The sequence below is a fragment of the Dermacentor silvarum genome, chromosome 3 (assembly GCF_013339745.2).
Source record: "Dermacentor silvarum isolate Dsil-2018 chromosome 3, BIME_Dsil_1.4, whole genome shotgun sequence".
NCBI classification, from domain to species: Eukaryota; Metazoa; Arthropoda; class Arachnida; order Ixodida; family Ixodidae; genus Dermacentor; species Dermacentor silvarum.
The window spans coordinates 175,566,459-175,580,708 of record NC_051156.1 but is presented as its reverse complement, the minus strand read 5'-3'; the positions used below and the strand labels follow the sequence as shown (position 1 = coordinate 175,580,708).

The following is a 14,250-nucleotide window of genomic DNA, read 5'->3' as shown; positions in this document are numbered from 1 at the left end:
GTCTTAAATCTTAAGGCAACTTCTGAAACGCACTTGGCACGCTCTGCTACTGGTTGCGTAGCAGCTTTACAAACACTTTTCGAGCGATGGATGAAATACTGGAACAAAGACATCTGCACTCATTAGTAATCGCATCGTCCAGTGTCACGTCACACCCTGACCACTAACTACATATGTAAACCGCCCGAGCAATCCTACAGAGCACCGGGATATGCATACGTCGGCGACCTCGCACATAGCAAATTGTCAGTACTAAGAAAGTCGCTGCGTTATAATGGTTAAACTTCACCATAAAAGGCGCTGGCGTAACTTATACGCAGATGAAAATAAAGCGCACCCCCCTCCCCCCCCCCCCCCCCCAAAAAAAAAAAACATAATCCATTTCCTTCAAGCCTCGCCAAAGTTACAATGACTTCCATATATCTGTCTCTTCCAATATACCAACAGTACAAACATTGCAGCAGCATAACCTTGTAGATTGCTGTTTCGTTGAGATACCACCGTCCAGTGCCGTGAGGCCAATAGACAAAGTCTCTAATGGTATTAGAAATATTTTTTTTCGAGGCCACCAAGGCGAGGATACAGCACTCAGCGAACCCGACGCTCGTCCTTTTAACGCTGATAAATCGCCTCCCAAACCGTAATGGCCGCAGCGGAGACAGCGACGGTGACGCAAAATGTAGCCATCCTAAATTTCAGTTTGTTGACCGTGTCCCTGGTTGTCCATTGACGACTAATGCACGGCGCACTGTGGTTAGGCTTAGAGCATCAAGACTTTTGTTTTCCCCCGAAAGTTTCTTTCACTTTTTACTTAAATTAATGGCACAAGCGGGACAGGAGACAATGAATCGTCCGTTTCTTCACCACTGACTCGCACGGGTAGGCCCGCTATACAATGAGACCGCCACAAAGCGAATTACCCTCGCACGTACCCCACGCCAAAGAAAGGCAGCTGATAAGGAAGGCTCGGGGCCGTTCTCACACCTACACCTTACTTCTAGCGCATCGCGCCGAGGCGTGGTTGCAAAGCTCGAACTAATTAGTTTAGGCGTAGCCTAGACCGAACTAATTACTTTCGGTTAAGCTTGGGACCTTCAGAGTCTTCGTATCCGTGCTTATCATAATTTAGCTGTGAGTTTTCTTTTTTGTTCCTTCTTTTTCTTTTTCTGTGTGTGTGTGTGTGTGCATGCTCTGAATTTTCAGTTTCTACCTAACTTAACGTTAGGTACTTTGTTGAACGCACAGCGACTTGAATCTTTTGTGGGATACGAAACGACGTTTATGAATGGAGAACAGCTCCTCCTGTGTGCCTTCCTTTTCTTTTCTTTTTTTTTCCTCTCTTTCTGTCTGCCCGCTTTGATAGCGCCTCAAAAGCGTAACATTTCAGCCAGACTTCTTTTCTTTTTTGTCTCGATGGTCTAGCGCAGTGCCTCGTAGTGCATACTATATAAAGCCCCGGCATCGCACGTCGTTCGCACGAGAGGGAACGAAAACGCCCCTTAGGGCACGCGTGCATCAACAACCGAGCGACGAAAACAATGCAAAACACAGAAGAGCGATATAGTAGCGGCAGGAAAATGGAGATGGGCGTCTGAAGCGCTGTCTGCACACAGAGGCGCGTCTGCTGCCGGGGCTGCAGTAGGGGGGCGCGCACTCTAGCGTGGCGCCCCCGCAGCTCGAGTTCAGGCCCGGGGCCGGATTAAAAAGCCGTTTTCCGCCTCCGTTCCCGCCGTGGTGTCAGCACCTCCGGCTCTATCGACGCATCCTCCCGCTTGGCCGAGCTCCCGGCTGGAACACGAGACAGACGCACTCCGCTGCCCCCGCGCTTGCTGGCGCAGCGTATAAGACCGGTGGTCTTACGCCTGATTGGAAGGAACCCGGGCAGCGAAATATGCGGCCAGCTTGCCCAGCGTGGCGGCGTCCCCGAACAAAGGAGAATATATGCGCCGCCAGTCTGTGTAGAGCGGTGAACGTAACGATCGAGGGGACGTGCGTGAAGGAGGCGAGGCGGGGGGGGGGGGGGGGGGGGGGGGGGTAGGAATGGTGGCTTGTGTACTGCACTTATTGTGAGCCCTTGTGCAAGTCTAACTTAATGGCGAAGTCTCGGACGCTGGGTGAAAGATCCGAGTTTGCTACAAAACTCACTAGAGGGAGCTCTGGCGCTGGTTACTATTTGTCACCGCCCCGTTTCAAAGGGGATGCCATTAAATCATCATCATCATATATATGGGGGAGACATGTATAGTGGTTCAGCCAGCAGGGGAATGATGCGCAGTGCATGGATTTGCCTAAACTTCATGCTTTTGGATTCAAACGGCGTCGCGAATTCGCGAATAGATTTTATCCGACGAAATACTGCGTTATTACTGCATCAATGAGCAATGATTGTGCATGTTGGCAGAGACTAATCACCTAGCGGCGTTTACAAAACTACGAATGCTTGGAACTTCAGAAAGATAGAGAGTGATAAGTAACCGTCGCGAGAACGTTTCAGAACCTTTCGCTCTGAGAAATGGTTGTTTGTCTGACCGGCTCAGGGTTAAAGTTCTATGAACGGGACGGTCTGCGTTTTGAATTAAGCCCTAATTGATCACGGTGCCTAATTTTTCGAAAGTTACGTAGGCTATTCTTTTGTGATAATTGTGCCTCTTAAAGCACTCGTTTCCGTGTCATCGGCTTCCTGAAAGTATGGGATCTTTATGCCTGCCCTGACTTCATCAGTGAGAATGAACAGGTTGGAATCAGCTAGCGCAAGACAGGGGTAATTGGAGATCGCAGGGAGAGGCCTTCGTCCTGCAGTGGGCATAAATTAGGCTGATGATGACGATGGTGATGATGATTATGAATGAACAGGTTACTTCAGAAATAATTAACACTTCTGAGCATCATACTACTTGTGTGCATAAGTGTTATTTGATGCACACAAGGTAATGAAAATGTCCTGCTCATTCCTAAACAGCTGATGCAGGTAGCACTCGCGACGTTACATAGTGACTCGCAATATGAGGACGTTTTCGCCCCAGTTGCCAATTTATGATCTCATTTTCTTCTCTTTAAATATATATTTTTGTTGTAGCCACACATACGATTCTCTTCATTAAAAAGTTTCATTTAGACAGTCTATATAAACTATGTGCACTTACCGTTGAGCATTTCGCCTATTTATAGACCGTCCTTTTCGATATTTAAAGTCTACATACAATCCATATACAACCGTTAACAAGTCTCATTCCTTGGTAGTCCTAGCGTAGTCCGCAGACTATCGGAAAGACAACGGGTATTGCTTTGCATACTATCAATAGACAGTAGTTTTCAGAAGGTGTAAAGTCATAAGTTCACACGCTTTGTGCAAACGACCCGTAGACTTAACATCAAAATGTATGTAGACTTTTTATAGACCTTTCCATCGAGGGAGAGAGCACGTCCCCTCTGGAATGTTGCGCGTGAGTGCAAAGGGACGTGCTGCAGCCTCTGCGGTGTTTTCAACGGGGCTCACGCATGCTTACGACAGTCCAGAGATAATCATGGTGACGTCCAAGGAGCTCTCGTTGGAAAGTTCGATGTAAATAAATTTTGGGGAGGGTAGACTTGGTGCATAATTGCGATTTTTTTTACTCTTAGACGTTTATAAACTGCGCGAAAAAAGCGAGGACACAAGAAACACAAACAACAACACGAGCGCAGACTGCCGATGGTGATGATGATGATGATGATAGTGACTGCCGATGCTGACGATGGTGATGATGATTGTGAATGAACAGGTTACTTCAGAAATAATTAACACTTCTGAGCATCATACCACTTGTGTGCGTAAGTGTTATTTGAAGCACACAAGGCAATGAAAATGCCCTGCCCATTCCTAAAAAGCTGATGCAGGTAGCACTCGCGACGTCGTCACGACGTGACTCGCAATATGAGGACGTTTTCGCGCCAGTCGCGAATTTCCAATCTCATTTTCTTCTCTTTAAATATATATTTTTGCTGTAGCCACACATACGATTCTCTTCATTAAAAAAAATTCATTTAGACAGTTTATATAAACTCTGTGCACTCGGTAATATATATAGTATATAAACTCTGTAAACTCTGGTGTCGTTTGTGTTTCTTTCCTGTGTCCTCGTTTTTTTCGCGCAGTTTATAAACGTCTAAAAGCTATGAACCAACTAGCCCGCCAGAACGTCCTACTAAAGATTTGTTTTATACAATATCACCTGCGAACACCTATACAGTCACTAAAAGCTTATGACATAAAAACGTGTCTGCTGTTAATTGGGGTTGTTTTAAGCTTTCTAGTCGATAAATACAGCGTGTTCTAAATATATTCTTGCTTGGCTGGCATATAAACAAAAAAAAGTACCGGCCGGTTGTTGCAGACGACGTTCCTGAAACGATAAACTTGAAATCTACAAATGTTTCAGCTTCAATGGCGAATGATCTCTTTAAAAGACCCTAGAAACACGCGAACAGAAGCGAATATTGACAACGTTGTCCAAACCAGTGCTGCTTGCTCAGGCTCTAACATTTATCAGGTGCTTTAGTTCGTTTAGATATGTCGTGCTCTCGTGCGATCGGCATAGCCTTATGTATGTCCCCGGGGCCTATCTTGACACGATAAAGAAAAAAAATTCACTCGAAAAGCACGACTACCGTCACCTTCATCCTTACAGTTTCTTCCTTTTCTTTTATCTCTTCGTCGCTGAGTCTTGCCCGCGGCGTTTAGAAACACGATGCTCTCTTAGAGCGAGCCCTCCGTTAAGTTTCTCTGGAACCACGAAATAAAATCCTGTCGGTACCGGTGCACCCGATTCCGAGGCGCAAACGGTACTGAAGCTGGCCGGCTACCGAATTCGCGCGTCTGTCTGGTCTCTCAGCCAGCGGCCTGGAAACGGCTTACGGCCCCGCACGGCAACACCTGCGGCTAAAGTCGATACGTGAAGCGTTTAGTAGTCTCTCTCTCTCTCTCTCTCTCTCTCTCTCTCTCTCTCTCTCTCTTTCCTGCACTTGGAACTAGCCCGAAACCTTCCTGACAATTGTGATAGGATATAAGTTCCCACGAAAAGCGAACAAAATATGAAAAACAAAAGGAAACAAAAGGAAAACCAAGCGTTTAGCGGATGCCGTTACCCGAGATGAGCGCCTTCTAGCGAGTGACGATAGCTATAAAGGAAACAACGCGCGCGCGCTGAAGAAAAATTTAACCACTGAATTTGTTTCTCTGTCTGTCCTTCTTCAGCCCAAACTTTTCTTTTCCTATAACTCCTTACGGTTATACAATGTTATCGTTGCGTTCTGCAGTGAACATGACGGGGTTTTCCTTTCTTCGTTTTTTTTTTTTTCTCTTTACATTTTACCGAAATAGTACATAGTGGCATACCGAGGAAAAGGTTCGATTCGCCTTTGTCGTTTTTAAAATGCGGCCAAAGCGTAATACGACAGGGGTGTTTTGCATTCCGTCCCTATTTGTGAGCGGCCAGGAATCGCATCCACGACCTCGTACTCGGCAGCTGAGCGCAGTAATGATTGAGCCACCGAGGTGGGTTAATAGCGGGGGGAAAAAACACGTGGCCCGAACACTCAGATCGTTTTCGGGTTACTTAATGGCAGAAGAAGGAAAAGAAAGAAAGCGAGAAATGAAGAACAATATTTTTATAAGCGCAGATGATGATAATCCAGGATGAAGTCCCATATACCGTCGCGTTGCAGACATTCCGTTGGTAGTAAACCTTAACGTTAACCCGAAAGAGAAAGACGACAGGAACACTTTTTCTTCCACTTTGTCGAGCTGTGTTGCATATCAGTATGGGGCCGCTGTTTTCAATGATTTTTTTATCTGTTATCATACATTTTTCGGCGCCCACAGAATTTGTTATCATGCACTCATTTTTAATGTTGTAAAAGCCTAATTCTTTTTTCACGTGAAGCTTGCCCTGCGGAATAGGTGTATATAAATAAAATCATGGACGCATCGTTCATATGTAAGAATTGCAAAAGTGGCCTAGCGAACTTATCGTCGATGAGCCAGCGCCTTTAACTGCCTGTTTGATCATTTCATATAACACGGAAAGTCTTATTATTGTCTCTCGTGTCGAGTTGCTCGTTCCATGGAAGAGCCACCACAGGTTGTGAATGTCCGCTGTTGTACATACGCTGGGACTGCACACTTTGGCAAGTTCATTGGGTGTACAGGTGTTGGACCCCAGGCCCAGGTGACGGGAGGTATAAATTAAGGCAGCCCCAGCCCGTATTCTTCGAAGACAGTTTCTCCACTCGAGAAAGATTAGATGGGAAAGGAAAGAAAGCAGGCGTGTGTGTCCCGACGAAGAAGTGATATTCGGGCAAAAAATACAGACCTGTGGTCTGAAGGGAAGGTATCACGTGTGATTTTCGGTGTGCGTTTACAGTGTAAATTTTTGTTCGTTAGATCGTTGTACCGGTTCTATGTTCCTGTACCCTGTGTACGATAAATGAGGATGACCTCGAAGCTTGCGTATGCCTTCTCCGATTCGGCGGTGTCTTGAAAACTCGTATTGGGTGCTGCCGTAACAGCGCTGATGGAGTCGGTGTAGACACCAACCACACGAATGCTCTTCGGCGTTTTGGTGGTTTCGATTGCGCCAGGCACGGCCTGCCCATCAAATAGCGAGGCGTCTGCGTTGTCTTCTCTTTAGGCATCGAGTAACCTGAAGTTCAGGGTGCACTAGACTGACCAAAGCGACTTGGTATCCACGAGTCAGCGGCCGCTTCTGTGCTCACTGCACAGTGTCCACAAGGAACATGCAGCTAGTCGTACCTAGTGCTATCAGAAGTTTATTACGTCGCCGAAGCTTTGCTGTTTTATTGGTGGTCATAATATAGTGTAGCTCCATGAGTCCAATGCTGTAGTCAGGGTAAAAAGTCCGTAGCACTTGGAATAAAGAGCCGCCACTGACAGAATGTGCTGTATTTTCAGTGTAAGACATATGTGCCAATCTTCATCGCTTTCATGCGCACATACAGCTCGTCTCTTCTGACTAGGTGTCATAACTCAATCTAGTGGGCAAACCTCGCATTTCTCATCGAGCGCCCAGAGCGGATAAAGAAGCAGCTAGCGTCGGTGGCAGGTGCGGTAGTCGGTTGTAAAACCTTGCCGCAAGACCCTTTTGGTTTCGCGGACTGCCGATTTGAGAAACGCTGTACTCTATAATGCCCAGGCGATGGCAAACCTCGGACCGTTCTTGGGCTCTTTAGGTGAAACTTTATTTTCAGGAACGTTTAAAATATTTAGATCGAACGGGAGCTATACAGCGCTGTAGCTTTTCTTTTGAAGTTACTCCACCAAGATATGAAACCGAGCATCTTTGAAAAAAGCTGCTACCTTGATAAGGGCGCAAGAGAGAGAGCATGTCCCGGTAAACTTATCCTGACCTGTGCAAACGTCGGAATACGCTGCACAATTCCGCACGGTGAGACGAACGGTAGGCGGCAAAGAGGCAGTCAGACAGGCAAACGGCAGCAGCAGCAGCAGCAGCAGCAGTGGAGGCTATAGGAAGAGATGGATAGCCGTGTCCTCGTTTTCTTAATTTTTTCCCCTCTCTTCAAAGTAGGCCTAACTTTAACCGCGGAGTTGTCTGGCGTCGGCAGCGCCGTCTCGCCACCATCGATCCACGTATGGGCGCACGCATCTGCCAGACAACGACGACGCCAAGAGGTAAAAGGAGCGGGAAGATCACGGTGCAAGCATCTTCCCATCAGATGGTACCGACACGCGATCTAAAGCAACCCAAAGCAGAAAAAAAAGGGAGAAGGAGCACAAGGCCTAAGGTATACGGGGAAGCCACGGAGAAGGCGAAGTGGCGTGGGGTGGGGAGTTGTGTTGCTCTTACGACATCCAGACGGGGGAAAAGGGAAGAGAGGGAGCTTGTCTGTAGCAGGCATGAACGTGTTCTTGGTTGTTCGCTCTGGAAAAGAGGGGGATGTGCCGTTGCTCTCACAGCTTGTTCACAACCAAAAAAGAAAGACATCAAGAAGGCTGGTCATGAAAAATGAGGGCGCCGAAAAACTCTTTATTATTAAAGACACCTAGCCCGGTAGGGGAGGAAATAAAATTGAATTGAAGTCCAGCAGCAATAAAAAGCTTCGCAGAAGCAGTCTGTATAGCGCGGTCATTGTAGTTTGATGGTAGAGAAAATGTACGTGATGGTGGCGCTACTATTGCTTTTTTTTTTACTTTTTTTGCTGCTGGAGATTATTCCTGAGAGGGCAGCCAACATTTCCCCGCGCTGCTTGCTGCTCCTTCCCCCTGTTCTGTCAGGGAAGCTCGCGAGCCGAAATGCCTGCGGATAATATTACAGTGAAAGCAAGCCGGGTAGGGACGATCGAAGGAAAGCGAGGTGCGCGAGGCCGGTAAATCATTTGAATAATTTGCCACCGGGGCGACAAAGCGTTGCGCACCTATGGGGCGTCGCGGGGAGCAAGGCTTCTCCTGCAAATGTGAAAGCACACCTACCTACTTTTACTTTATTTTTTTTTTCAACCGAGGGACCGTTTTGTGGCATTTCGGTTCGAACTTGGATGAGTAGATGGCACGTATCTTACTCAGCAAGGAACAGATAAAGAAGAAGCGAAAACAGTACGAAAAGTGGTGCTTCACCTCTCGTTGGTGAAGTGAGGCTGATCGAATTTTAGTGGACCATTCGCAACATGCAGTTTATTATTAGCATTATTATTTTCTTTATATTTGCTGTATACATCGCCTCCGCAGCTTCCTCACGCCTCGCGCAGTTCTAGAAATGGGTGTCTTCACTTTGTCTTCGCGTTTTCGTCAATTGCTAAACCTTGCACGGGCGTTTGGTTTTTATCATAAATAGAGGTATGGCTGTGTGCCCTGCCGACATTCTGGCAAATACACCCATAATAATATTAGTAGAAGTTTTTACGTCCCAAATGATTTGCAGCGAAGCACACAGAGACGCAGACGCTATTTCCTTTTTCTTTTTTCAGCAATTTGAGCTGTTTTCAATTTATACTACATCCATGTCCTTGACTCTCTAAATGGTTAACCGTCGCAGCGTAGCATGTGTCTCCTGCTTTTCTCCGATACGCTTCACACTGACTCTTGTAACTACATCTCGCGGGGCGCAAGTGAGATATCGAGCTTGCAGCCGGTGCCCGCCATATCGACGCGCCAGTGCGTTGCCCAGTAATCGCCTTCGCGGGTGCCGGTATGACAACAGCAGCAGCAGCAGAGCAGCAGCAGCAGCAGCCAGCTCTGTCGACTGTACTTACTACGATGCTGACAAGTCCGGTGCACCGCTGCAACGACTGCTGCGCAAAATGAACGCCCGAGCTGAGGCCAGGCTTGTTCCAACGCCTGTTTCCGCACCGATGCCTCCGATACTCGTCAGCATGAGATGTGTGCAGTAGGCGTGTGACACGCGTGTGACACAAGTGCAACTGCACACCTATACAACCTCGGAACACGCATTGCGGCGACGCTTCGAACCCTGCGAGCATTCGTTCGCATGTAAGTGCATGCACACGTCTCGCACTCGCCAGCACTCAACAACGCTCACGAGCATTTAGCGAACGCGACTGTCACTCACTTCCATCCACACGTACGGGTCTGGAATGAGCGTGAATCAGTATACACTCACTAGCGGGTGCACCGAACCAGTTTGTTCTTGATCATGGATGCGAAGTTGCGATGCATAGTTTTAACAAGACACATTCAAAGAACACAATCTTGCGATCGTGATTTTTTAGTGTGTGTACCGTCGTGCAGCGAAACTTCGCATCCGTCTCGGGAATGGATCGTCAAAAAAGCACGCACTGCACGCAATTGTCGAGACGGAGCGTGGGCGGCCAGCTGTCCGCTGCACCTCGGGTCAGCGGCGGCGGCGCGCTAATCGCCGTCAGTGCAAATGCTGCGGTCGCGCGCCATCTTGCAGCACGGCGTCTGCATCCTTTCTGCAGTGATCTGGCGTTGCGCCAATGGCCGGCAATTCTGCTCCCGCTATGCAGTGCGAGTGCCCGAAAGATTGCGTCATGGACAGGCTTCGTCCTGCCTGTCGCACCCTGCATCACTGCTTACAGCTATCTATGTGCTGCTTCGCTATCTATGTGTGTCACTGAGAAGACTCGGATTGTCTTAATCAGGGAGCTCTCGATGAGCGTGTCACTGTCGCTGTCCATAGGCAAGGACGCCCTCCTTGATTTGGTCAATTGAAATAAGCGTTATAGATCGAGGACTAACCGTTGTGAAAGAGTCGAAGATTAGCGCCGCCAACTGATTCTCCTAGCCACTCGGGCCAATTTTTCATTGCCTTTCGTTTACATCTTCATGTGCTTTTTGCCTGTACCTCTTGACACGCCTTTTCTCAATGATTCGCACTCTTGCGTTGTTTGTGTTGCGTTGGTGCGGCTGCTGCTGCGTCAATGAAAAGCAATGCCACTTGCTGCCCGTTCGATCATGTGTGAACTGAGTAATTCAACTAGTCCAATCTTTAGCGTTAGTAATTTAATCCGCTCGCAATCGTATCAATTAAACACGAATAAGAAAAGAAGACTGCACCGTTGCTTTGATAGCCGCATCACTTATATAAAGATGGGGCCGTCGCGCTAGACGCGAGCCTCGTTCGTTTTGGTGGAGGGTATGTAGTACTAACGTTAAGAGACAGGAACAGATCGCTGTGGATCAGAGAGCAAACGGGCACAGCCGATATTCTAATTGACATTAAGAGAAAAAAAATAGAACTTAGCAGGCCATGCAATGCGTAGGATGGATAACTGGTGGACCATTAGAGTTACAGAATGGATACCACGATAAGGGAAGCGCAGTCAAGGACGGCAGAAAACTAGGTGGGGTGATGAAGTTAGGAAATTTTCAGGTGCAAGTTGGAATCAGCTAGCGCAAGACAGGGGTAATCGGAGATCGCAGAGAGATACCTTCGTCTTCCAGTGGACATAAACATAGACTGATGATGATGATAATGATGATGATGATGTAGTACTCTGATAAGTCTATACGCATAGTACAGTGCCTGCCATTCACTCTTTTAATATCGTTCATTTTTTTCTTTCCAGGACTGCTATCATGGGACGTCAAGGCCACCGGCACAGACCTGGCCTCAGCCGAAAAAGCCTGCCTGTCCGTCAAGGTCAGCGCGGGCCCACACAACGGTGAGTCTTACGCATTTCTAGACATTTCTTGTTTACATACGTCAAAAGCCTACTACGCTTGCCCTTCTTTTTTGGAGCGAGAAAGCATAACGACAATCAAGATGTTTCCTTTTGAAATTGTAATGTGTAATTAAATACGAATGAGGGTTAAATTTTGGATAAGCTTTACATTCCTAAGAAGGAGATGAAAGGAGGCGAACCCATAACACTTCAAAACTCTGTTCTCCTTAATTTCCCGGTAAGAGAGTACTGCCGCGGGAACTTGAAAACGACGTCGCCACTTGTATTTCGTTCTTGCTTCGTTTCTGGTTTACCAATCGCCGTCTTGCTGTAAGACTCGCTTTTCCTATATTGAATACATAATTTAGAAATACGGCTCGACGTAGTTGTTCTCTTTAGTGTCCCTTTAAGTGGCATCATTAGTTCAAGGCCTCGTTTTGGACAAACTTCACTGCATTAGCGCTCACGTGGGCGGCAGAGCGTTTTAAACAGACATGCCGAAAGCAACGCCCTATATTTGCGTGACTTGCACGCTCAACCGTTAGCGTATACTCGAAACTACAAGTATCAAAGATGCGCGCGGTGCGCATAACACACGTATAGTTCCCACGTTTGCAATGCGCTCGGCTTCTACTTCTCGTAAAACTAAAAGTCTAATTAATATCCACCTCGTGTGCGGCTGCGGGTTCACCCTGGAAGCTTATCTCAACGAAACGGAGCAGGCACGAAGCACGCATAAGCGTGTCGACAGAGCGCAAAGCCGCGGTTGACACATAGCATGGGGCGCAACTCCAAAGCAGATCTGCATAGGCAAGAATACGCACCTCTGATACATGCACCGTCAGCTCACGACTTCCCGATAAGGTTTCGGCAACTGCAAATGTAGCAAACTAGGTCACGCCACTTCGCCCACCTTTTGGTATCGTTTTCTTTTTTTGACTGCTTTTCGTCTTTTCGTCTTTTTTTTTTTTATTATTAATGGAGCGGCAAGTAAGCGAGTGTCGTTTGGTACTTGCTTTGCTGGAGGAGATTACCAGGCCGCGGATTGTGGGTATATCGTCACACGTGTGTGCCAGTCATAGCACCGCAATCGCAATTCTCTTTTTTTTTTTTTCACACCACCTATAGGAGTAGCTCTTTCGTAAAGAGAGAAAGAAGGAAACGCTGAGTCTCAAACTTCGACTTCAACAATTTTCGTCCAATGTGAAATAAAGGAAAAGTATAAGGTTCTGCAGTTTATAAAGCGCTGCTACCTTGGAGCCCCATACAGTGGTGTTCGCGAACAGAGAAGACCCTAGTACCCGTCGATGTGGCTCAACGGTTACGGCCTTGTGTGGCTGAGCACGATGACCAGGGTTCGATCCCCGGCCTTTCGAATGAGAAAAAAAAAACAGGCACGGCTGAAAGCCGTAGTCTCTTCGCACTTTCTTGAAAGGTCGACTACAGATTACGCTGCGTAGTGATCAGGTGCGAACATTCCTTAATGAAGGTATTTATCAAAATCGTTACAAACTCCTCCTCCGTCCGTCTGACGCGTGCTGTGAGCAAAATATACCACGATTATATGTGCCGCTCTGCAAATTTTTCGGGAAAGAACAATAGATGTTTGGTTGGATTAGTTGAAATTAATTGCTACAGCGCTGGTGGAATGCCGAATGCACTTGTGATTACAAAAAAAAAATCCGCTTGCGAAAAGTTCTTAAAAAACCAGTCCCAAAAGTTGAACCAAATAAACATTTTTTCGGAGCCCTTTATTTTCCGTGCAAAATACGAATATCTTGTAACCATTTCGATTTCCAGTCAAAATCTAAAAGCAAACGTGTGTAGTTCAGGTTTCTTTCCTGTATCGAGATCACTTCCGCGATTAACTAATACTGAATTGTTGGCTTTACCTTGGAAGAAATAAACGAGTTGTTGGAAAACAAGCACCAAGAGACTAGAATTTCAAGTTATTTTTTCTCTTGTCAATTCGTTCCATGCTGGGAATTCTGTCTGAATATTTTAGTGAAATTTGTATGTTTTAATTTCCTGTAGTCGTGGAACATCTACTTGCTTCAACTCCAGGTTCAGGCGGTGGAAGCTCTGTTAAATTGAAAATGCATATATTTGACAAGTCTGTTGATGACTTGTTAGCTGTGCTGAATCATTCGTTTATATTTTCGTGATATTCCACGCGCGCGAAACTTCGCTCAAATATTTTAGATTTTCAAGAGTCACGTGGAAGGACACACAACCGATAATATTCGACCAATTGCTAGTTAGGCGAAATAATTTTGTATCACCATCGTACGAGATCAGCGAAATCAAATTCAGCCCAAAATGTTCCATCTGAGATGCTCACATGGGTCTAGAAAGCGCTATGAAATTCGCACGGCGCCAGAGACGGGCCGTTGCTCTCGTGACTCTAGACATTTTCAAAGCCTACTATAGTGTAGAGCTTAAAAGTCTAGTGGATCGGCTACAAATCTTGAATGTACAAATGATCTTGTCACGTGGTTATGCACATTTTTAACAAGGAGGGAATTTTACCGTTATTTAAGAGGTTCCTCTACGAGTGTATTCGAGGAACTGCGACGCCACTTTAGTTACTCAATATGTTATTGAGTTCGATTCAATGTCATCATAAGGTACACACATATGTATATACGCAGTTAATATCGCGTTCCTCGCACCAGACGGTGACATTCCTGTCCTATATCAAAGATCACTCCCTATAGTCAAGCATAGCTATATTTTTCGCCTCTCGCTTAAAGTTATAAGGTGTTCAATTTTTAGCTTTTCCTTTTAATAATCATGCAAACACATTGTTTTGCTACCGTGACCAGATTATAACTAAAGTCAACTCGGTCAAGCATCCGCGTGTAAATTATGTCGGGTCCCTCAGCTGGCCTGGGCAAGTTAATCACGTAAGTATAGAGGAACGAGCAGATGACACGCTACGTAAACAATGCAACCCTCGGTCGGGGATGCATTGACACCCTGTTATTCATATTCTACAGAATTGCATGCACGCCAGGTTTTATAATATGGATGTGTCGTACATTCATGTTCACAAGCTTACAAATTTCGCCATGTTGTTCTACTCGAGCGGGA

The 14,250-nt window shown here is 46.5% G+C and overlaps 1 protein-coding gene across 1 annotated transcript in view; it reads left to right on the top strand.

Annotated features, from left to right (window-relative positions):
- The window catches only part of LOC119445042 (microtubule-associated protein futsch-like), a 147,408-nt gene that overhangs the window by 91,581 nt on the left and 41,577 nt on the right, over positions 1 to 14,250 (top strand). Inside the window, 1 exon segment of the mRNA XM_049664849.1 lies at positions 11,062 to 11,157. Coding sequence (XP_049520806.1) covers positions 11,062 to 11,157 — 96 coding nt within the window.